Source organism: Bactrocera latifrons, unplaced genomic scaffold (genome assembly GCF_001853355.1).
Source record: "Bactrocera latifrons isolate USDA-ARS-PBARC rearing strain unplaced genomic scaffold, ASM185335v1 scaffold_91, whole genome shotgun sequence".
NCBI classification, from domain to species: domain Eukaryota; kingdom Metazoa; phylum Arthropoda; class Insecta; order Diptera; family Tephritidae; genus Bactrocera; species Bactrocera latifrons.
This window is the reverse complement of record NW_017537612.1, coordinates 825,958-850,930: the sequence shown is the minus strand read 5'-3', so window position 1 is coordinate 850,930 and position 24,973 is coordinate 825,958. Positions and strand designations below refer to the sequence as shown.

Sequence of the window (24,973 nt, the reverse complement as noted above, 5' to 3'; positions counted from 1 at the left end):
CCTTTCTAAGCAATTTCTGCTGGAGTGTTTACGTAGAAATCATCGCTGCAGGCATCTGCTTGAAGCGGAACCGCCTCCTAGGAGCATCAAGAGATCCTTCCTCAACTATGTCGACGACATAAGACAATACGTTAATCAGATTTTGCACTAACTAACGTCAAACATGCACTTACCGCCATTCACAGTGGAGCCATAAACACCTCCGTAGTAAGTTAAACTCCTACTTATCAGGAATCGACCCCAACATATCAAATATATGTCCAAGAATCAACGAATCCTCGCACGACTCTAACCACCGCTTTGAATGCCCAGCTAACCTTACACATTTGACACCCTTCTCCCTATGGTCAGACACCGTCGAAACAGCACGTCTTCTAGGCCTACCTTTAGATGACCTTGTTGACAACTTATATGAACCAGCCTAACGGGGACTAGATAAGCGTTACGACAACAACAGTATTGCAAATATCGTACGATCTTCGGCAATTGCTCATATCAACTTAAAAAGTCTCAAGCGGTAACGTTCCCTATTAATGATTTCTCCTGGCTTTAGAAGCTCATAATACAGCACGCCCTTCTGATCGCACCAAATACAGAACATTATATGGGCGTCAAGTATTCGGCTTTGCCATTGATTTGGCTGTTGGCCAGGTTTCACATATGATATTTTGCGTTTAGGATTCTTCCAATGGATCCATGTTTCATAACCAGTAACTATCCGAAGCAAAAACTAATCTTTTTAGCGTCTTTCAATGTCTGTTGACTTCAATAGATATGGCTTTCCATGCTTTTAAGTGTATCGGACTGCTTTTAAACGTTTTGATAGGACTTGATTGAGTAGCTCTCAAATATTCTCCGAGCTCTTCTCGTATTTAGCAACAATATTTATCGAAAGATTTACAGTTATCTGAAGGATACAGATCTCCTTCGTTGTATTTAAACTAGTATCTAATTTTTCGCATCAGTCAGCCGAAAGCCTATGATGCTAGAGCTGCGTACTTTAGTTTATATAATAATTTGTTTATTATGTAAGCTCTAATAAAATAAAAAAAATAAAAAAATTTATCGAAAGTTTTATTTTGTTTTTTTACTATCTAAGTAATAATCTATCATTCGAGGTAAATACCAAATACGCAAGGTAAGCCTACGAGTTTATTGACAACTTAGGAAACCTCGGCGACGATTTAAAACTAGAAAGTAAAACTAAGTCCGTTTGCATTATTTTTGCAAAAATAACCAAAATTTAAATTCAAATCCACCAACTAATAACTTCTCTATATCACTTTCCACATACATACCTACACATGTAGAGGGTGTTTACTCTGATTATGTTCTCTAATTTTATTATGCTAAAAGCGCGTTATTTGTGGCTACTAAACTAATTTGCATAAATAAAAAGCCAACACAAACATATCCGCCGTCATCAGGCGAGAACTTTGCTAATCCGTTGTCAAGAATGCATTACCATTTGCGGAAAAATATGGCTTAGTGTTATGAATAACTTAAAATCCAACCACAAGCCAGCTTCTAAATGGCTGAAATCAGAAAGTGCCGTCGCCTTTTTCAACTCATGGTAGTCGCTGCGCAGTCACGGTAAAATAATTTTGCTACATGCAAAAAAGTTTAAAAAAGTTAAATTGTTGATATAGAGGAAAATGAAGTAAAGGAGTTGCCGTGCCATGCAAATAATGTGAAAAAGGAAGAAATGACAATACCAAATCGCTGCTATGCCAAAATTATACCGCAGCACACTTGGAGTCAACGCTTGCACTTTTTAGCTCCTGCACCTCCTCACCTCTTCCGTGCACAATCGCCGAAAAAGCGAGACAACGGCCGTTGCACTCATCAGCCGACCAGCAACAACAAAGCCATGGAACGTGTGCGCCAATGCCACGACCGCAGCTCGACAATGGCAGGAGCAGCCGGGAGCATTGTGAGTCAATGAAGACAGGCGTCGGCGGCAATGGATTGCGAAAACTATTGCCATTTTATGTTAATGCACTTAAGTTAAACTCGAGTGTATGCAGCAGGCAGGAGGCAGCCGTATTAAATGCGTCTGCGATGAGTGTTGTTTTTCGGTTGGTATGGGGGTGGCAGTGGTTCGGCGTTCATTCGCCAATTTTATTACATGCATAATTTGCCAGCGCAAAGTGTCGTGGGAAAGCATTACCATCTACGTTGTAGCAGTTGCAAGCAGCAATGCTTCCGTTGGCTTGTGGCAGTTATCAAGCGTGAAGTAATTTGCGAAGTTCGTGGTTGTTGTTTGAATGTCGGCACTTGCAACTATGGCGGCAAAATGGTGACCAACTGTAATGTACATAACGCTACATCGACATAAAGTCGCGAATATAGCGCAAGAAGAAGAACCAAGAATTCCGTAGCGGCATTGATCTTTGATCAAATTTGACCCGGACTAATGCATTTAAATTGCGCATTATGGATAAATAGCGAATGGATAGATTTTTTCCTACATTGGTACTACTATTTTTGATATTCGTGTAACGACGCAAGAGAAATTCAACATTTTACCCGGACTTATCCCGACAGAATATATATTTTTTCAATCATTGGCACAACAACTTTTAAATGTGCGTGTGAGGTTTAATTTTGAGTAAAGGACGGGAAGGAAATGGTCTGATCAAATTTGACCCGGACAAATCCCGGACTGGATGGAGGTTTAATCTCCAATAGAGGACGGAAAAGAAATGGTTGACAACGTAGCCGAGGATGCTACATTCATCAAACACACCATTACTGGTAACGTGGGTTTATGAACATGAATTTGTAAATATTCGATCATCTTGTCAATGGCGCTTCAAAAATCAGCCGAAAACGAAAAAAAAAAATTAAACGTAGTAAAGGACATCCTAGGCAAAGCTTATAACAAGTGTATGGCAAATTGGTTTAATAGTTGGCATGCTTGTGTTGGCTCCAAAAGTTATTTTTGTTTAAGCGGAAAACAAAGATTTGCATTAAAAAACGTGAAAATTGGTGAATATTGGTTTTATTTGATCAGTCTGATTCAAATTTGATCAGATAATATATATACGAATGGAAGTCCATACCTCTACATGTTAGTCAACCATATTACAAACAACAATAACAGCTGCCGAAGGCGTATTAAAAGCATGCGAAGATTATGAAAAAATCTTTTGGACTACTAACTAATCTAATATAATTGCTATTACGCCACTAATTTTACGTTATTTATAAAAAACAAATATCTTATCTATAAGTATGTCAATAATAAACTTAGGCTTCGGAGGCAATACACATAAATCTAACAAAAATAAAAAAAAAAATTGTAAGTATCGAGAACTTTTCATAACGAAAATAGGATATATAAACATATACACTAGAAAATGTAGAACGGATACTTAAGATAACTATTAAACTAAGATAAGATAGACGGGTACAAAAACTAAATCATACGTTATTCGCAACATTTCATTCTTATCAATGAACTGGAGAAAGTGTCGAAGTTATGTTAATAAAGTAAAGCTATGACAACTCAGCATAGCGCACGGTATCGCCAAGATAGGAACTAATATAAAGTAATTTATCACATTTAAGCATATAGCTTTGTTGAAACTCGCCACATAAAGTTGAAAGTGCTTGCAAAGACTTTTCGGTAAACACTGAAGGCAAATCAGATATAAATATGCTTTCATGCAAGTGAACGCAAATTCATAGAGAAAGTTAAGAAAAAAAAAAACAAAAAAGATGAATCTAAACGAAATAATATGCAATGAAATGCAACGTGAAATGAATGCAAGCTGATAAAGACTGTAAAATTGTCGAGCCAACTTCGCTGCAAGCAGACATTCTTTGCAAACGTCATTCGCCGCAGTAAACGCCGTAAGTTCAACAAACTCACACCCCACACGATTTTTGCAGTCTAGCAGCCACATCGTAAATACTGTTTTCCGTTTGTCATATACAATATGTAAGGATGCACACGGACTGCTGCATATTGTGCAAATGTAGCGGGGTTACGGTGCGGTGGGGAAACAATAAATTCCTGACAAACCCTAAAGTCGAGAAGAAATGTGGCCCACGATAAGCGTTGAACGAGTCAATGCAAAATGTTGCAGCAGTAGCAACAGCGTTGGCAACAATTGAAATTCGTTCATGGGTTTCGGGTGTGTCAGACAAATCAGCAAAATTTCGAGAGTATCGTAAACGTTTTTTCCTTGTTTTAATACAGTGTGCAATTAGTGCTTTTAGACTAGTATAACGTTGATTTAGTAAGCAGAAATGTTTGAAAGTAAAAAAAAAACAAAAAAAAAACATAGCTTCAAAGTCTATTATGACAATAATTTAAAAATTTATTTAAGAATTTAATAATTCTGTAAATTCAAATTTTCGAAAATCACTGTCTTAAATGAACTTATTCACATAATAATATCGTTTCATCGTATGTACATATATTATCAAATAAATTATTATTTCTTTTTTAGAATTTTTGAAAATCAATATTTTAATTTCGAATTATCGAAAATCACTTTTTTAAGTGCATCTTTTATTCAAATAATAAAATCGTTTCAGCATAGATATATTCTCAAATAACCTATTTTTCATATTTTTGGAATTTTCGAAAATCACAATTTTAAGCTTATACATCTTTTTTCTGGATATTCCCTTCTTACAATCGGTTAATCATAGGTATATCCTTATACAATCTCTTTTTCGGAATTTCGAAAACCAATATTGTAATTTCGTATTTTTGAAATTCACTATTTTCAATGTATAAATCTTAAATGCACATAATAAAATCGTTTCACCATAAGTAAATTCTCAAATAACATATTTTTCTTTTATTTTCACTTTTCGAAAATTACTATTTTAAATCGATAAACCTTTTTCCTTGATATTGCCTTATTAAAATTGGTTAATCATAGGTGTAACCCAAAATAATTTATTTCCATCCTGTTTCCGAATTTATGAAAATCACTATTTTTATCTCGAATTTTCGATAATCGCTACTTGAAAAGTATATATGTACCTTTTACTCACATAATAAAATCGTTTCATCGTAAGTATATCGGCAAATAATATATTTTCCCCAATTTTTGGAATTTTCGAAAATCACTTTTTAAGCCTATAAACCCTTTACCTTAATATACCCTAGGTGTTTTCTTAAATATGTAATATATTTCTATAATTTTACTGAACTTACTAAAATTACTATTTAAATTTCGAATTTTCGAAAATCATTAAATAAAGCGTATAAATCTCCTATAATAAAATCGTTTCATCTTCGGTATATCTTGCAGTAATTTTCTGTTTTTCGAAATGTAATTTCTAACAAAAGGCATTGTTTGCTGCAGCGAAGAACACTGTTTACAAGAGTATACAAATCGCTAAAAAGTAAAATTGCTTGTGCAGCAAAAGCAGCGAATTCTGGGTGCATTGGCGTAGCATTTGCGAAACGTTCAACTTTCAACTTTTGCGTGGCAGTTTAAATGCGTACATTCGCCTGGCGTCACAGCTTGTGCTCCCTACTTTTGTAACGCAACGCGCTTGAGAAAATTGTATACAATCACATACATATTGAAAAATTATGTTGCACAGTGTAACATTCCAAAGTGTTTATTATTAGTAGAGCATTTTGTTAGATAGAAAAGTTATATTAAGCCAGCTTTGATGCGCCACTACTCTGGACACTATGGTGGATTATACCAGTTTAGCATATTTATACCAGTTTTTTGTTCGATTTGCTAGTCTACATGGTTTGACAAATCGAAGAGAGAGAGAGTAATAAAATAACGAAATATTATGAAGAATATTTATGAACTCTGCTGTGTGGTGTTTTCGAATTGTATACAAAATATACACAAATAAAGTAAAAAGTAACCACTCTCTACGAATTTAGCGAACTATAAACATTGTATATACACACCAATTATATATGAAATATCGTCTGCCCGTACACATATGACATTTATGTGAATATGTGCGAAATGAGTACTTGCGCTTACAACAAACTTTAGTGATAAGACTAATTATCTAGTGTATAATATTTGTTTCACCTCGTCATGCGCAACACACTAAACGCGCTTCGAATTCATATACATATGTATGTATGTTTTATATTTTTACATTACACTTTGATACCTAATCCCTACGTGTCGTGTCTCTTTTAATCAGTGAACGTATATTATAAGTATACATCTAGAATAGGTTTTATACTTAAATAACTTAAATAATACTATTATTATGATTGACAACACTTTCACTTACCGTTTTATGCTTAAATAATACTATTATTATGATTGACAACACTTTTACTTACCGGTTTTGAATGTTGCCATTAGCCTGTTCGAATCACCGCCATGATGGCAGGCAAACAGTGATTGCTCAAGTAAATCTTCGGCCTTGTAACCGAAGAGATTTTGCATTCTGAAGAAAGAAAATGCATAATATTAATAAACGAATTTCGATTTGTCAAAACACATGTGATTGTGTCAATTTACTTCTCATCCACATATGTAAATTTCATGTCCAAAGAGTGTTTTGTCAAGAATGTTGTAGTGCCCAATGGAATTTCTATATTGGAGGGATGGGGTATTGGACGACCGATGGCGACCAGTACACGATCATCTTTCATGTTAACCACCAAGTGACCAGTTATGTGTATAACCTATGAAGATAAAGCGAAAAATTAAAAGCAGATATTTCTAGCATGCAAATATGGCAAGGTTTTCGAACAAACCTTGTACGAAGCGCTCTTGATATTGATGCTACGTCCACGACTGGTCAATGTGCATTTGAATCGCACGAAAAGATCACGATGCTCAGTCGAAATGCCTTCTTCGATCATATTCTCATCTTTAATCTTATCGGGCAGACGGTTGCGTTTGATGTTTAGCGCCTCTTTGAGTTCGGCATGATCACATTGGTGACTGTACTCCCAGATTTGTTGGCCGAGTATGTCAATCTAAATTTAAAAAAAATAAAGAAAAATTATAATAATTTTGTTCAAATGTTTAATAATTTTTAACGTTCACAACCTTTGCTAAGCCTAAGTAATCAGTTATATTGTCTGAAACATAGGTGATGTCGCCATCATTGGAGAGGATCATCAGAAAACCATCCAAGGTCTGTTTGATAAATTGTGTAGCCTCGACACATTTGAGCAAATCAAATTTTCCATCAGTGTTTTCCGTTGTTGACACGACGGACATTTGCGTTGAACTATTAGAGTTGTCTTCAATATCATTGTCTAGTTTTATATCGCCAAGAAGATCTTGAATTTTCGGGACTGTAAAAGAGGACGAATATTAATTTTGTTTACAATTTTTGTTATAAGTGGTATATCTAATGCATTAATCAAACTAAATTTGCCACAAATATTGACGGCCATCACTACATCAATACTATCAAGTATATTTCAATTTCTACTTACACAACTGCAGCATTTCGCGTACTTTCAGGAAAGCTATGGCGATGCGCATTATAGATGCTTTGTCCAATTGGTTGACGTCCTCTTTGCGCAATGGCAGAATCTGTGCCAATTCGCTGAAGATCTCCGTTTCGCGTGAACGCCGACATCTGGCCGCATCACGGGATTTTTCCTTGCGCTTTTCATTATTTCTGCAACAGAAAAATAATGAAATGAGTAAAGTATTGCAAATGAAAAGAACTTAGACTGTGGTCAGAGACTAGGATTAGAATACAATTTCGATGCTTATCTTTAGACATCTCAATAGATATGAATGAACGGTATTTGTATCGTCCTAATAATTCGAATTTTTTGAGAAAGTTAAACTCTGTCTAATCCACAAAAAAAGGGGCCCTACAATCTATGCCAATTACCATGAGATAAGCCTTCTCAATAATAATAAAACTGGTTACAAGATTTGATGCCCATCGACAACAAACTGATTGGACCTTATCAGTGCGGCTTTAGATCTACAAAATCTACTATCCTACCTAATATGAGAAAAGACGCGTTAAAGGAAGATTAACACACACCACATCAGTCTCGATTTAAAAGAAGCTACCGATATGTCTGAGTTCGGCATCACCGCAAAGCTAATCTGGCTACATAAACTGAAGATAAACAACACCAAAAGCCCCGTCAGGATCGGTAAGAACCTCTCCGAGCCGTTCGATACCAAGTGAGGTTTCAGACAAAGAGACTCATTATCGTGTTACTCTTCCTCTTCAAACTATTGCTGGAGAAAATATTACAAGCTGCTGAGCCTTAGGAGTGTTCAAGAGAAAGAAAATGGCGACAGTGCCATAGTTCAGCGAATTAATAGATAGTGGTGGAAGCAAAGGAAGAGAAAAACCTCCACTCCGTTGGAGAGATTAGATGGTGAAGGACCTGGCTACTCGGACATTTAGCATTGCCTTAGACATGTCATTAATGGATAATAGACCAAGCCCAGCACGCTGTGAAGAAAATATAGCAACCGTAGCTGAGAGTGTACACCAAGACCTGTGAGAGTCGATTCGACGATGTTCGCAGTAATTCGAACTGACGTATGGGACAACTTGGCGCATTTTATGACGAGATTTTAAATTGAAAACGTACAAAATACAGCTTATGCAAGAACTGAAGCCGGTCAACCTTACCATGCGACATCGGTCGGTCGAAAGGATCTTGAAAAGTCTAAGAAGATCCGACGTTATCGTGCCAAACTTTGTTCAGCGATGAGGTCCACTTCTGGCTCAATGGGTACGTAAACAAGCAACATTGCCGCATTTGGGACGAAGAGCAATCTGAAGAGATTCAAGTGCTGGCAAAATGCTGCCGGTGAAAACGTAACCGTGTATAGCGATCATATTTTCGCCCCATGATAACCGACTATACGATATCTGAAATTGAAGCCCGTGACCGCAGCGACATTTTTTTTCAACAAGACGGCACATTAATCAATGGATTTATTGAGAGAACATTTCGGTGAACGAATAATTTCACGCTTTCGGCCGGACGATTGGCAACCAAGATTGTGTGATATCACACCATTAAAGTTTTTCCTGTGGGGATATGTAAAGTCTAAAGATTATGCTAACAATCCCGCTTCGATTCAGGCCTTGGAACAAAACACCATGCGCGTCATTCGCCAGTTGCCAGTCGAAAATTGAACTCAACGAGTGGGCCATTTGAGACATTTGACAATTTAAAGAGATAATATTCAAAAAATGTTCCATTAAATTTGAAGTTTCTGTGTTTTTTCATAAAAAAGTAGGGAACCTCGTAATGAATAACCCTATATATATTTACATATATTATAAAGCGTATCCGTAATTACCTTCTAAGTTACTTTAATTATAGTTATTATTAGAACGACAAAGTTTTGCCACATTGAGAATCATTTTTTTACCGTTAATAAAGATACAAAAAATTAAGTGAATTGCCTTCGAAAATCGGATTAGCAGATTACTTGGCACGAAGCCTGCAATATCCAAAAAAAAAGCACTCATTTTTTGTGAAAGGAAAGTGATACAGAAGTCGCAAATCAGACACTTGTCAACAATTTTACCCTCTGACTGTCTTCCTTTCACAAAGACTCTAAACTGAAATATTTGCTTCGGAGAACAAGACATGCGCTCAATGAGGCCATGAACATTCGCCAAAGATTACTGTTTACTTAACGGGAACCTATTTTAAGAAAATATATAACGCTGGACACGCTTTTAACGGCCGATTTCTTTTGTTAGTCAGATAACGCGATAGGTATTAACATTATTACTACAATACATAGCATTAATATTTGTATTGTGCAGCGTAGAAGCGCTAACGATAAACGAATCGCACGACCAACGACCGACGACCAACGGAGTGGTGACGGAAAAATTATGTAGCAACAAAAATAAAATGTAATTCTAATTTTGAACAATTCTAAACGCAGCTGCTTTTATCGGTGCCACTGTGTGACTTTGGCTCGCTGCCTAGTTTTCTGGTTACTTTGATTTTTGTTTTAGCCAGCCGATCGCGACATGAAAGCACGCAAGGCGCGTGCGAGTTTACCTTAAAACAATAACACGAATATCATAAGCCACCAAGCACTTCCAACATTTAAATGAGTACATACACACCTGCTGAAAATAATAGTTACACTATAAAACTTACTACTCTCAATAGTTTAAAAAAAAAACTTTTTATGGGCTTTATGAGACAAGTTATGCTGTAAGTTTAATTAAGATAATATGGCATCGCCCTTTCTAGGAGAATGAAGCATGTAAATTCCCGAGTTAATGCGTATTTCAGCTTTGTGTGAATACTCAGAAAAAAAAGCTAGCTCAATATAGTAGGTATGTAATTGAGCTTAGCTTTTTGTGTAAACAAAGTTAATTTTATCCAGTTTTTCAAGTTTTTTTTATCTGGATTCGTAAGATTTCTTTCATTAAAGCTTAAAATGCTGCAAATAAATTAAATTATTTTTTAATCAGATGGGTCGGAAGTCACATTACACTGTTGAAGGAGCCCGGCTGGTATCAAACTCCAGAACGCAAGGAAAATTGCTTCGGGAAATTGGGAAATTAATGGAAAGATCTCATAATTTTGTTAAAAATGCTTTAGAGCGAAAATCTAGTGGAGAGATCCGTGGAAGGCCACTAAAAACGTGTACAGTTCTTTTTCTCCACATTGTAACTATTTGTAAAAAGGATACATTCAAGTCGTCGAAGGTGATAGCAGCAGAAATTGGAAATGTCGTAAGTGCTCAAACAGTTCGCAGGCGCTACCAGGACGAATAGCCAGGAGAGTTCCATTAATGCGATAAAAAAAATTAGATATGAGGTTAAGCTTTACAAGAAGTCATTTAGATTGGTCAGGACCTGAGGGAGGTGAAAAAAAAGTGGATAAACATCTTATGGAGCCATTAAACGAAAATAAATTTGTTTGGATACGATTGTGAGAGAAATGTGCGTCGTCCAAAAGGAAAAGAGTTTCACGTTCGATTCACAAAAAAAAAAAAAAAGAAAACTGTGAAGCATGGAGGTGGAGGAAACGTCATGGTGTGAGGATGTTTTTCTTGGTAGGGGGCTAAGTCCTATATACCGGACAACTAATAAAATGACAGCGTCGGAGTACAAGGAAATACTTGAAAATGTCATAATACCCTATGCTGAAGAAAACTTACCATCACGTTGGGTATATCAGCAAGATAATGACCCAAAACATACCACCAAATTGGTTAAGAAATATTTTGAGAACAATAATGTTAACGTTTTGAAGTGACCAAGCCAATCCCCGGACTTAAATCTAAAACAAAAATTTGGCGAGTCAATCTTTCTCTAACAAAGACCAGTCTGGGAGTGCATACAAAAAACTTGGTATGAGATACCTAAAGAAACCTGTCAGGCTTAAATTAGTAGTATGCCCAAACGAATGAATAAAGTAATCCAGAATAATAGGGGATATACTGACTGTTAACTAAGTAATGCTAAATATACAACAAAACTCTTTTGTCATAAATATTTGTAAATATTTGGAAAATATAAGTATGTTTGCGTTTTTCTCAAAAATTTAAATACAACTTTTTACTGATGAGCTTTACTTGAAAAAGTATTGTGTAACTATTATTTTGAGCAGGTGGGTATGTGCAAGTACTTATAAATATATATTAATAATATATTTATAGATTTAGGCACAATTAAATTATATTTTATATGTGTATGTAAGTGAGTTTCTTTGGCTTTTTATCTAGTATATACATATGTATAATTAATTATGCTGAATAATATTTAAATGATTAATGGCATTTTTCTGTTAATTGTGTTTGTTTTAAATTTCATTGAATATAAAAATAACAGAAGAATCGGGAACGATTGTGTAGAATTTGCAGACTATTTAGTAAATAAATTGAATTTGGTTAGTTGCCGCAGCGATATGACCTAGCGTTAAATGCACAATGTGGTATTTTTATACACTCGCAAGATGTATGAAAATAGTATAATGTTGTTGTTGTTGTAGGTTAAGAAATCCGGCGTCCTTGACTGGTTAAACATTCGGGTCCGTTCCGGTTAGGTAGATCTGACTGTCGTGGGAACGACAATAACAGTTTCGATTGCTTAACGGTTGTTTGCTAAAACTAAAAGTGTTGGAAATATGTTTAGCGCTGAAATCGATTCAAACTTTGCCCTAGCCATAACGCCATCTAATCAAATATGAGCCGGACTGGCGCATTTGTTTTAAGTTCGTGTGAAGTTTTATTTCGATATGACAATTAGTCTGTGGTGGACAACTGTTTGTTTAAGATACCAGCAATTTGTTCTGGCAATTTTAGCAATAGAAAAATTTAACAACGAGTTTACTTGAAGTTTCATGCTTCCAGTGGAATTACGGCTAGGGAATCGTTGAAAATATTGCAAAACGGTTTTGTCGAGTCTAATATAACACTAACACAAGTATTGACGCTAGCTTGGGCTACTTCGAAGGTCAGCAGGTGGCGAACAGTTGAACGGCCTGCAGATATGATATTTGCTGCGAATAACCAACAAGCAGTTCTCTCCCAAAGTAGCAAGAATGCAAGGCATACCTAACGAACTTTCTATGATGGTGCGAAAAGACACCGTAACAAAGTCTAAAACCAACAAAAATTCCGGGAGCGTCGACTCATGACTCTGAATGGCTTACTGGGCAGCGTCAGTTTCAGGACAAGAGCGGCTTAACTAACGAACAGTAAAGCGGAAATGGCAAAATTCTTACAAACAGATACCAAGTCCAAATCTTCTATAAGATTCTAGAGAAAACCCACAGGAAATGGTTCCCAGAATTAATACATTTTAGCTGACAGACTTGGCAATCGCCAATCGATACTGATCTGGCATAAGTAGGTCCCTCAACCTTTGCTTGACGTGCATTGGCTCGAGGGGGAACCCAATTATATGAACACCACACTTAATAACCAAACCGAATTTTAAAATGGAAATGGGAACAAGGCCTTTAGGCGAAGCTCAAATATGATGAGAACACTGCCACTACACACCAGGCACGAAAGCAGTTGTAGAAGTAAGCAGTATACCAAGCGTTGAACAAGAGAAGCAGGAGAATTTAACTCCAATGGCAAAGAAAACTATTAATGGAGGAAATATGCCAACCTTTTACCAACTCTGCGAGCAGATTGGAAATCTAGTAACTATGCTTGAGGATGGAAGGACACTATCTATCCACCAAGGCATGAGGGACACCTTTACCATCATCGAACTATTAAACCAAACCACTGCGAACGGAAGGAAAACACGATCCAAACTTCACGTGGTTTATGATTGCGATGCAAGCAAAGAGAAAGTTTGGGAATGATAACGAGACCTCGGGGAGTAAGAGACGGAACGACAATGGTTAAATGCGACAAAGAGACATGGCTGACAGCCCGGGAGAACAGGCACCTAAATGGGAACTGGTAAAAAATGAACGTAATAAACCAGAATCCGAAAAATCAGAGCCAAATATCCCATAAAGGAAGCTGAAGCACAAAGGAGCTCTGATGATTTCGAAATCTAGCGAGAGGTCTTAAGCAGATATGCTGAAAAAAAAATAAAATCATATCCAAGACCTCGACGACAGCTTAACCAAAGCGCCTTCGAGTAGCGGTAGGTCCTTACATTCATCATTAGTGATGACAAGACGTGCCTTTATGGCGCTCCAAAAATAAACTTGAACTGAAAAATGTAAAATTCACTGAAGGCACTGAAGGTCATTTCAGTCAAGACTTGTATTGAAATTTTAATTCGGTCACATTTTCGACTAATAACGAATATTAATTTTATGTGCCAATTTTTTTTTTATAACAAACAGGTTTTGAAAATACCACAAAATATATCGCATACCGTTAATGTCTACAAATTACAAGAGCACAGAGCCTAGAATTTCCTTACTTGTTTTTAAAAAATATTGTCCAACAGATCAATAAAATTGAGAGCATAATAATAAAAACAAAAAAAAAAAAAAAAAACGAGTCGAAGTTACTCAAATGTATCAGGCGATTTATAAAAAATAACATTCAAAGAACTTGTCTTAATGCGTGTTGAGTAAATAAAATAATTCTAACTTACAAAAAAAACCTCAAGAATAGTCTGCCTGTGATTGAGCTTCCAATATCACACAAAAGACATTATTATGTATATTATTAAAATGATTGTTAAATGTTTTTATGTTTGTGTTTTTAATATAATATTATGATATAATAAGATGACATCGGAAAGCCTTGCTCGTAATAATTATAAACAAAGCTTCGTGCAAAAAAAAGAACAAAACAAAACAACACTTCATCATAAATATTACAAACATTAATTAATGTGACAAATTAGTCAGAGAAGTCAGTAAGCCCTTAACTAACGGCAAGCAGTTGGCAACAAACGCAAAAATACATACACACATACAATCAACATAATAGGATAGCCAAACAGATAGAAAGATAAAATGTATAAATATGCATATTGCAATAAATTATTTATTATTTACTTAAAAGCATTAGAAACTTTGAAAACGGCGGAAGACAGTAGGCCACAACTGACAGCATCGCGCCATGACATATCAAGCGAAAGCGCCGTGGTGCGCGAAAGCAGATAAAAACAAACATTTAGAAACGTTGAGTCCACATTTCTAATGTTGCGATGTACATGTGATTATTTTTTTCTTTTGTGAAAATATCATATCGTCAGTTGTATATATGAAAACTGATGTTGCTACTAGTTGCAAATTGAGCTGTTCCGGAAAGACAGCTGATTCGATCTAGCTGTTAGTTTTATAAGTTTGAAACTCAAATTACACTATATGACAGAAAACGTCGGAAAATTATGAGACAATTTTGGATGCCACTGCGTTTTTAAGGGCCCCAAGACCTTTTCTTTAAAATAATTCCAAACATTAGTTTTCTCTGATTGTTAGTAAAAAAAATACTAGGCTTGCACTATTGCAAATTTTGCATTCGAATTTCGATTGTTTTGTTGCGTTCTTTTTTATGTTCTTATCTGTTTTGATTCCTCATCAATTTTTATGCCAACTGACCAGCAGATGTTGGTCGCAGGCCACGACGACCCATATCTGCTCCAGAGGGTCATAACTGGTGACGTATCATGGGTTTATGGTTACAACGGGGAAACCAAATCAATCAAAAATCGAAATAAATGTATGCCAAAGGATCGTATGGTCTTTAAAGAATATTATCTGCAAATTATGCGTAATTTGCAAGAAGCAGTCCGCCAGAAACGCCCAGTTTTCTGGAAGAATAAAAACAAATGGTTCTTGCACCATGAAAACGCACCTGCTCATGAAGCGTTGCTTGTGTCCGAATATTTGAACAACACTTTAAAGGGGCCGCAGCCAATGTATTTGTATGTATTTGGTTCCAATTAGTCAAGTAGAAGGGAGACCTTTTCCATCTTGGTCGGGTTCGAGACGAGATCTAAAACCTGTGCCATGCTGTGGGACCGCAGTCGGAACTGGATTTTCGATTCCACTTACTTGTAGGTCTAAAGCACAGCCACCACGAATCTCCCCAAACCCAATGATCAGATTGGAGCGAGCACCAAGGGCTAACTGCTCCCCGTGGTGCCAGATATAAATCTTCGATCTGATCTTGTAGCTGTTTTTACAACCAGTTGAATACCCAGGAAACTCAATGACTGGTGACATTTGTCGCTTGAACTTCAAATGTCTTTTCATTCTATTTCCATTTCTGACAAGACTATGGTAAATTTCGAGGCAAGCCAAAATATACAGATATAGTGCATATTGGATTTTAGTCGCCTCTTACTACAGGCATAGCTTACAGCGGGCAAATTCTACTCCCTGCCAGCCGGGGGAGAATCTTAAATACAGTTAATATGGAACTAGTCTAAATAAATACTAAACTAATAATTTTGGGGCCATGCAAATACGAGTTCAACGATTTTGATATCTGAAGACGGGTTCAGAATGCATTTTTTGGAGTTACCTTAATCATAGCGGCAATTCGACACTACATGAGGTACATAGCTGCCATACAAACTGATCGGTGCAAATTAGCATAAAACTTTCATAAAACATATGCTTTTGCTTTATTAAGCAAATTTAATTCGACTATAAAGTTGTTTACATCAAACAACGTGTCTGGAAAGTAGTAGCAGCAAGTTTCCCTGCTTTATTCAATGAAATTCACCTGTGAAAAGTATTATAGCTTCGGTGCAGCCGAACTCTTTTACCCTTATTTCTATATAAATCCATAATTACTGAGCTAAAATCATAGTTATGACATTTTGACACCTGATTTGTGTCAGGTGCACGCGAAAAAATTATTTAAGAGTTATAAAATCATAAGCCGCATTTATCTGCGGCCATGAAAGGCCTATTCGAAAGATTAGAATTCGCAGTAAACAAATTACACATGCGACACACCAACAACGATTGGCAATTGACGTTAATGGAAACGTGTTTGACATACTAATGACTCCCATTAATTGAAGAAAAAGCAACAAAAAAAATTAATAAAAATATTTATGAATGTAAATAAGTTTGTTAGTGTGTGTGTATAAAAAAAGAATACATAAAATTTTGTAATAATTTAATTATTTGTTGATAAAATCGTCAATCAAGCCAAACGCAAGACAATTATTATGAAAGTATCAAAGTGAATGAAATGAATTGAAATCAAAAATTCTTAGACCCACATTGTCTCATGGCAATCGGCAGTCTGCGAAAAGATGCGGCTACTAACAGAAGGTTTCAAGACTGGAGCACACTCTTGTAGAACCCCCAGAGGTGATCCAGTGACTGATGTCCAGAGCGTACAGAAATTATGGAGGGAACACTTCTCCAGTCTACTGAAAGGCAGTGAAAGCAGAACACCTAGAGGTGGAGAACGCGTTTTAACAATCGATGACCGATGTATTGCCGGCAGAGCTATTCAAATATGGCGGCGAAGGCCTAATAGGGACTATGCATCAGCTTATTTGTAGGATATGGTCGGACGAAAACATGCCCATGCAGAAAGGGAGACCTCATAATCTGCGCCAACTACCGTGGGATAAGCTCCCTCAACATCGCTTATAAGGTTCTATCGAGCGTATTGTGTGAATGATTAAAGCCCACCGTCAACAAACTAATTGGAACTTATCAGTGTGGCATTAGACCTGGCAAATCGACAACTGACCAGATATTCACAATGGGCAACACACACCACCTCTTCGTCGATTTCAATGCTGCTGACAGCACGAAAAGGATCTGCCTTTATGTCTTCATTAGGTGCAAGCTGACGATGAACAATACCGTCCGTCAACAGCGGGAAGGACCTCTCCGAGACGTTCGATACCAAACGAAGTTTCAGACAATGCGACTCCCCTTCATATGACTCCTTCAAACTACTCTTGGAGAAAGTAATTCGAGCTGAACTAAATAGAGAAGGTACCATTTTCAATATCATCGGCCTCAACACCAGCGCCGTTAGATCTGCTTTCTCCACACTGGATAAGGAAGCGAAGCGTGTGGGTCTTGTTGTGTACGAGGACAAGGCGAAATATCTTCCGTCATCAAACAAACAGTCGTCGCAATCGCGACTTGGCTCCCACGTCACTGTTGCCAGTCAGAACTTCGAAGTCGAGAATGTCAGCCTCGAAATCCAACGCAGAATAACTCTTGCGAACAGGTGCTACTTCGGACTAAGTAGGTAATTGAGAAGTAAAGTCCTCTTTCAACGAATAAAGACAAAATTTGTTGAAAATTAATTTCGCAACCTCACCAATAGCACTTTCAATGATTTTAGGTTATCTGGAATCAAAAGTTATATCTACGAAGTATTTGAAATATGTGGTTTTCCATTTGTAGACTAAAGAATCTTAGTGCAAAAATACTGTATGGGCATGATAACATTACAAAATTAAGCCTTATTATTTCCACAAAATCCAGTCCACTTATGGATCATACTACATACGTCACCAACCTAAAGGCACACATAAGGCAACACAATTTACATTACTTTGGATTTCAACACTTTTTACAAGACTTCCAATTATGGACACTGGGGACACTGGCGAATGTAATGCTTTAGAAGAAACCACAACTTACAGAAAGTCCTCAATGTCCACGCAATCGATAAAGTGGCAAGGTTCATAATTGTTCTGGACATTGCCGTAGCAATATGAATATGACCACGGAGCATTGCCGCGGCAAGGCGCATGCCCCAACTGACGCTGCACATTCACACCGGGAGCACCGATCTGTGCCTGTTGACGGCAGCAAGCTCCAGAACGCTCCGGCATTGGCGTCGGATGACCGCCATTTCTGTAGTTTTGCACGGGATAGGCGGGCTGCGACACCGGTGGCATTTGATTGACGTAATTGACATGTGTGCTCGTATTTTGTTGTTGGTATATCAGTTGTGGATATTGCTGGGGCTGCAATTGTTGACTTGGTTGATATTGAGTCTGTATGAACTGCTGCGGCTGCGGCGTGAACATTTTTACCGGCTGCAGTTGTTGCTGTGGCAACGGGTATTGTTGTGGCTGGAATTGCGATACATTATGTTGTTGTTGTTGCATTGGCAGCTGTTGTTGCTGCATTGGTGATTGCTGTCGGTGCATTGGCAACTGTTGTTGTTGTTGCTGAATATGGTTGTTGTACGCATTTTGAGGCATAGTTTGATTGATTGGATACGTTATGCCTGGCACTGCCTCCAATGCCGGATAGTTACGTGGTGGATGTACAGTTACACCATAGGTTGGCTCCTCACGTTGGTAGCCATAATTGCGTGGCTGCGCTGAATGTTGCAACTGTGGCGGCATAGTGATATGCGGTAGCTGTTGCTGCTGGACGGCATGCTGCGTCATCGCTCGCGGTTGCTGCGGCTGATGTTGCTCCAAAGCGCAATCGCCTTTGTGGCACCCGCCACCACTGCCGCCGTCTGCGCCATGGCAAGTGCTGCGAAATCCGTAATCAGCAAAAGTTACATTTTGCTCTTGTTGTTGTAGTTCCGAGGGCACTAGTGCATAGTACTGATTAGGATCCATATTGCTGCTCAATGATTTCTTATGCAATTGCGTCGAATTTTCAGCGACGAATTCCAATTGTTGTTCATGTAAATTTGCTTGGGTTGTTGCTTGCGCATTGTTATTGTTGTTATTTCGATGTTCACACTCATACTCCAGACACTCGGTACATAGATTATTAAACAGTTTATCCGAATTATCATCGAAGAGAGAGTACGCTTCTTCGACAAAGGCTAGCCACGAATTCTGATTAGGGTACATGTTGTTGTTGCAATGCTTTTGAAAAATTTCCAGACACTTTTTGTTTAAATCACTAACTTGTTTTTATTATAATGCTTTTTTCGCTTGCTTTTTTTTTTTGTTTTTTCTTTTTTCTTGGTCTTTGTTGTCTCTGTCAACACTAAAAACACTACACTTTAATCAGCCCAATAGGCCCCGTTTTTCACATACACCTTTCTAGCGGTGATTTCTCTTAGAGGAATTTATTTTTAATTTCACAATTTATAGAATTGAATATTCGGGAAGGAAAAAAATAACAATTTTCGAACAGGTCAATAGTTGAGCGAGCGTTGATAGCGACGTTGATAGTTGACTGATCAGTACCCACGACAAAGACTATTTAAAATGAGCGAAAATCCTCGGGTATTTAAAAATTAATAGCAGTCCAATAACGCTCACTAGAACAGCAAGCGGGAGAAGTATCTATGTGAATTTCATATCAATTTTACATATATAAAAAATACTATGTGTGTATGTATGCATTTTGGCATTACTTCGGCTGCTTAGAGACATTGTAAAAAATAAGTGATTTTGTACTTGTATTTAAACGAGAGCCATAGCGCTTAAGACAAAAATATGTACACACATGCAATCGAATGAAACTAACAACTAAATAAATTCCCAGGCAATAACGTTATCAGTCTGGAGCTTGACACTGATAAGATATCACTCGATTAAGTCGTAAGAGCGCAAAAACGAAGACTAACTGCGCCGCCGTTGACGAGAGCGGCAGCGTGTTGGAAAATGTTCGAAAGAGAAAAGTCTATTGTTGCAAAAATATATATAGTTAACGGTTCAATTCTAAGTGGTTCACATACTATGTAATTACTAATGGTTTTGAACAAACTGCTCACCTAAATGGCTTATCAGACTTTTGATACTAATTTGCGCACGCTCACACAGGTAAATAATTTAAAATTAAAAATTGATTAGAGATTTTTCCCACTCATAAATGTGTCATAACAAATGGTAGTTATATACGAGTACGTAATACGAATCGACCGTAATTAATTATTATCGCATCAAAAACTAAGCAAAATACCTGCAAATTTTTTATCTGGAATATAACAGCTGGCAACCCTGCAAAGTTAACATGTTTGCTAATTTTTTTTATCAAAGTTCATATAGTTATATTTTTTTTCTTTTCTTCCTTACTGGCATAGATACCGCTACGCGATTATAGACGAGTTAACAACAGCGCGCCAGTGGTTTCTTCTTCACCTGGCCCTTCCAACGGAGTGGAGATCTTTCTGTTCCTCTGCTTTCCCTGGCGAATAGTGCGTCGAATACTTTCAGAGTTGGAGTGTTTTCATCTATTAAAGGACCATAAATCTTTCGCAGGACCTTTCTCGCGAAAGCTCGTAACGTCGACTCAACAGATGTCGTCATCGTCAAGAGCGGACTTTACGATAGACGAAATTATCTACGACTTCAAAGTTTTAGCTGCGAGTGCGACGACTGTTTGTTTAATGACAGACTACCATTTCATTCGCTTCCTTATCCATTATCATTGATATCAATTTCATCGCCGTACGTCAGCAGCTCCACACTCTTATAGAAGATTGTACCTTCTCGATTCAGCTCTGCAGCTCGAATTATTTTCGCCATCAGTAATTTGAAGAAGTCATACGATACCTATAGAAAGTCTCGGCGAAGTCCTTCCCGATCCTGACGGAACTTTTAGACAGCGTTGGGGGCGTTTTTTACGTGACGGGTTCCAAACCTAGCAAATAACCTTGATTGAAAGAGATGTTTTTTGGCATGGTTATATTTTTATTAATATGAAGTATTTCGAGTATTTTACAGGTGGACTGAAAAGTTCCAGGCTGACACATAGAGGCCACTACTGGTATTATGTAAGATTAGGTTAGGTTAGATGGCTGATTCCTCAACGTTGTGTAGGAATCACACTGAGACTTTTCATTCAGTCCTTTGTGGAGCCAAGATAGATAAATATTACCTATAGCGAAGCGCTCTGAACCTTTCACAAATCTGTTAAGGTATTTTAGGTACATTTTTGCTAAAATACCTCCCTGTCTAAGTGTATGAGAGTCTAGGTGAAAGTGTTGCAAGGTTTTTATCTCATCTTTTTCCAAACAGTTGAGACAGCAGGCGTCCAGTAAGATTTTCGATCTTACTGCATGAATCCCGATTGGACCGTGCCTAATTAAAACTCCTGTAAGCATGGGAACGTAAACCTTGCTAAGAGTGAATAGCTGCGTAGTCCTCTTCCGATTTACCACAGGCCAGAAGGACCTGGCGACTGCACAGCTGTTGGTAGGTGACCTGCGCTTGTTTTACCCAGCGGTTCAGTAGCAAACATCAAAAGCCAACGGAGTTGGCTCTCTCTCTTACTCTTTCACATTCTGCCGTTACAGAGACTGAGGTACTTATCCTAGCAACCTCGTCAGCTTTACAGTTTCCTGGAATTTCGCTGTGGCCAGGCATCCAAACCAATCTAATCCTAAAGTAACTTGATGCTAGAGATAAGGAATCTAGACATCCCTTCAGCAGACGTCAGCGAACTCAAGGCCAATGTCGCCTACTACCGAAGTGGATTGTCACCACTCTGAAGAAGGCTGTGCTATGGAGCAGTAGATCTCTGCTACCACAATGTCAGCTACTTCCTTTGGAATACGCTGCAGTGGTTAGGAAGCCTAAAACTATAGTTCTACTTACTTCACTATAATTTATTATATAAAAGTAATAAAATTATCCGGAAAAAATTACAAAAAAAATCATAATTTTTTTTCAAGCGCGCTTGTAATAATATGACTAACACTGTGGGCATATTAATATATACTTTTAATTTTTAATTTCCATCTTGTAAACCGATGCGAAGCACTTTGGTAGGGCAATGCTCACGGTTTTTGTTTACACAAGTGAAGGTGAAACGGAACAGTGGTGGCGGGTGTACTATTTGGAACCGAAAATTGCAGCTATTATAAATTCAACATGACAAATATATGTTCTTGTGGTTTAACTGTTTAACGTTTGCTCTCAGTTAAGATATGTCTTAGTGTGTTGAGCAGTAAACAGTGGAAACGAAATAAGCTTAAAGAAAACATAATAAGGGATCAAAATATTACTTATCCGAATCTGCTTCTAAAAATGACACCACATGGATAAAAGTTTGTGTATTTGATCCAGAGCTTGCTGGCTTTACTGATTATTTCTCTATAAACAAAAGTTAGCAATTTATTATGCTCTTTAACACGAAGCATGTCTACGATTATTCATACTTTTCAAAGAGATATGGTCTTTCCCTATGGTAAAAGATATACGCTCGTTATGAGACATAAGTTTTCCATATAAGAATTTGAAAATCACAACATCGCAAAAGTAACCGTAACGGAACCCGATTTTTATCCGGCCAATAAATGTGAACTGCTTGCAGATTACCGTCAACCAAGGATCGTAAGAAAAATATGAATCAATATTTAAAAACAAAGACAGACAGGACAGGACCTCTCTTGGTCCAGGAACCAGAGGAAATTTTAGCTTTCTGGACGCTCTATGATCAGAGCCGTGACAGGGATGGTGATGTTGACATGATCTCATGCAGCACTCTCCCCAGCAAGTTCAGTAAGGTGCTGGTAGAAGGAAGAGGAAGAGATTAGGTAGACTGCAGCAGCTGGCTGTCCCGGAGGACAAGATGACCTAAGCAGGAGGGGTATGAGCGGTACCAGTCTGAAGTGGTACTTAAGGCACCTCGAGATAAAAATAATGCTCGGAAAGCTGAAAAGCCAGCTCGTAACAAGGTTATAAACAGCAGTGCTTTCCCCGGGTTTGAGAGACAAAAAGATTTTAACACCGCGTACGTCACGGAGTAACGGGAGTTCGAATCAACCTCCGTTTAACGCAGTCATAGCTGAAAGGCGAGATAGTGAAAAGACAGCGCCTCTGATCACTCACACCTCGACACAAAGATTCTAAATCCCTCCCATCTAAAGGTACAGCGCAAATATATCGATGCTCTAAAGTTTTTCCATGTTTTAAGTGACTCTAGCTGAAATCTTGATTTGAAAGCTCTATTCCAGGGAACAGCTTAACTTAGTTTTCACACCAACACCTCAGTTTTAGTTCAAGGACAGACCACCAGCAATTATAATTCTTTGTCTTTAGCCCTTTAGACAAAAAAATATTTTGGTGACTTTTCTCGAAACTTATACATACATTTAAAATGGGTCAACTATGTTAGATAGGGTAATCCAAAAACAGTGTTGAAATCAGAATGACTTGCAATTCTTTAAACAAATACCATATGGTTGTATTGTAAGAGCAAATCTGGAATAAGGAGTTAAGTGTGTTTCGAGGTACAAAAAAAGGTATTTTTACGATTTTTTTTTTAATACAAGCGATCATATATTTGAAAAATTTAATATGTTATATCAAAGGTATATATTCGAACAATATCTCCTGAAATTTCGATACAAAAATGTTGAATATACCGCCGTTGAAACCGCATTTCCCTGGGTGTCTCTCAAAAAAGTGCTCTCGCCGTGGACAACATAACTTATTATTGGTTCATATAAAATTAAAAAAACTAAGCATATTCTGTTAGTACATATCTAAATCTCGTTTTTGAACGTAGGAAATACAAAAATATTAAAATTGTCCTTTTTTTCTCGGACTTTGATCAAAAAATCTCAAAATGTCGTAAAATTTACGGCATTTTTTGGTCAGAAAAATAAGTTGTAATGAAACAAGAACAAATCCCTCGTTCAATAACTAGATAATATTATTTAAAAAACGTGTACACAATACGAACTAAATCGGTCGATAACTTTTCGAAAAATCGTGTCCACCGACTTCAAAAACACAGTTTCGAGAAAAACGCGTTTAAAGACAGGGCACTTAGCGCAGCTAGCCTTGAGTGCACAAGTTCTCAAAGCTGTATCTCTGAAATTATTACTCAGATCAACTTTAAAATTTAGGACTATATTCTGGAGGTATTGTAGAATTAAATAAAGCAAACAAAAAAAAATCGATTTTTGGAAAATTTCAAACCCACCTAACCCCATAAACTCAGTTAAAACTGACACAATTGACATAAAATACCAGTAACATTTAGTGAAGGATAGAGGCTATAGAGATTAAACATCTTTGCGATAAATAAATTACTCGGATACTGTCGAAACTATCAACTACCATCCACTTGATCTTATATAAAACCCCTTAAAACCCTAAACAATAAAAATAAACATTGTTATGTATTTGTTATACTCAAGGGCTGCCAACAAGTGTACTCAAACACTCAAATAGAATATCTGGAAAGGCAGAGAAAACGATTTCTACACTTTCTCTACGTTCGCGTTCTTTTTAAAAGCTCCTTTCGATTTTGTCTCTGAAGAACGCATAATAAAGAAGTGTTCCCACGACAGTCAGGTCTAAGTAACCAGAACGAATCCGAATTTATATTTAGCCAAGGAATGTCAACTTGGCAGCATTCCTCGAAACTACTTCAGGAATGGTTTTCGAGATTTCTCGCGAACTACTCAACAGGTCTTATTGAAATAATACACAGATCTTGGAAATATAGTTTACAAGGTCTTAAACAAAGGATTTTTTAATACATCTTAAAAAAACACGTCGAGAGATTTTCACCAAATATTTTATTTTTTTATTTTTTATTTTTCCAATACCTAGTTCATTCAATCATCATTCAATTCATCAAATTCGAATAGCAATTGCCCGCCTGAAGAACAACAAAGCGGCGGGGGCCGATGGATTGCCGGCCGAGCTATTCAAACACGGCGGCGAAGAGCTGATAAGG

At 37.2% G+C, this 24,973-nt stretch overlaps 1 protein-coding gene across 3 annotated transcripts in view; it reads right to left on the bottom strand.

Moving 5' to 3' along the window:
• LOC108977559 (protein similar) overlaps window positions 1-24,973 on the bottom strand; it is a 165,868-nt gene that overhangs the window by 134,119 nt on the left and 6,776 nt on the right. For 2 of the 3 annotated variants that reach the window (XM_018947286.1, XM_018947287.1), the window contains 5 exons: window positions 7,409-7,596; window positions 7,014-7,264; window positions 6,716-6,940; window positions 6,477-6,643; window positions 6,296-6,402 (listed from right to left, as the gene is read on the bottom strand). In XM_018947286.1, the coding sequence (XP_018802831.1) occupies window positions 6,296-6,402; window positions 6,477-6,643; window positions 6,716-6,940; window positions 7,014-7,264; window positions 7,409-7,596 (938 nt within the window). Of the gene's footprint in view, window positions 1-6,295; window positions 6,403-6,476; window positions 6,644-6,715; window positions 6,941-7,013; window positions 7,265-7,408; window positions 7,597-17,998; window positions 19,274-24,973 lie in introns of those variants that run through there. The other variant, XM_018947285.1, reaches the window with a different exon arrangement.